The sequence below is a fragment of the Frankliniella occidentalis genome, unplaced genomic scaffold (assembly GCF_000697945.3).
Source record: "Frankliniella occidentalis isolate FOCC.00 unplaced genomic scaffold, Focc_3.1 Scaffold203, whole genome shotgun sequence".
Classification (NCBI taxonomy): domain Eukaryota; kingdom Metazoa; phylum Arthropoda; class Insecta; order Thysanoptera; family Thripidae; genus Frankliniella; species Frankliniella occidentalis.
Window position 1 is genome coordinate 193,162 of NW_026267329.1, and position 562 is coordinate 193,723.

The 562-nt window shown below is 42.3% G+C and overlaps 1 protein-coding gene across 1 annotated transcript in view; it reads right to left on the reverse strand.

Moving 5' to 3' along the window:
- Positions 1-426: 426 nt before the first annotated feature.
- The window catches only part of LOC113214356 (uncharacterized), a 3,904-nt gene continuing 3,768 nt past the window's right edge, over positions 427-562 (reverse strand). Inside the window, exon 14 of the mRNA XM_052272383.1 lies at positions 427-474. Within this exon, the coding sequence (XP_052128343.1) occupies positions 427-474 (48 nt within the window). The remainder of the gene's footprint in view (positions 475-562) is intronic.

Consider the following 562-nt stretch of genomic DNA (forward strand, 5'->3'; position numbering starts at 1 on the left):
CAGCACATGATCTTTCAAACAGGCCATCGGGTCATCTCCTGCAAATATAGGTTATCGTTAATGTAAGGTGTAAAGAATTTGTTCCGAAAATTTTCTAGAATGCTCATCTTCGAACTCGATCTGTCTTTTTATGATACAAAACGACCCTGAAAATCCCAGGTCGCTATCTCAATTCTTCCTCGAGTTATCGTGCGGACAGACAAACAGACAGACAGACAGAAAGACAGACAGAAAGACAGACAGACAGACAAACAGAATGAAACTCTTCCGGTCAGTGGAGTAATGGGCTTCGCTTATCGCTCAGCCAACAATATGACACCAAGTTTTTGATGTTTCGTCGCACGGTTGAGTTTTGGGAAGCGTTTTTGCAATGTGCCCTAAAGTCGGCAATAGGCTTTTACATGCAAAAGTGACTGCTGTGCGGATTTAAGGCACTTCAAAGGCGATCTTTAAGAAGGTCTTAAGGGGGCAGACCTGTGAAATACGAGGGTCGTCAGGAGTTTGGAAGATATTTTATTGTAAAAAAACTACGAATCGCAGCGTTATAAACGAAAGACCCTTT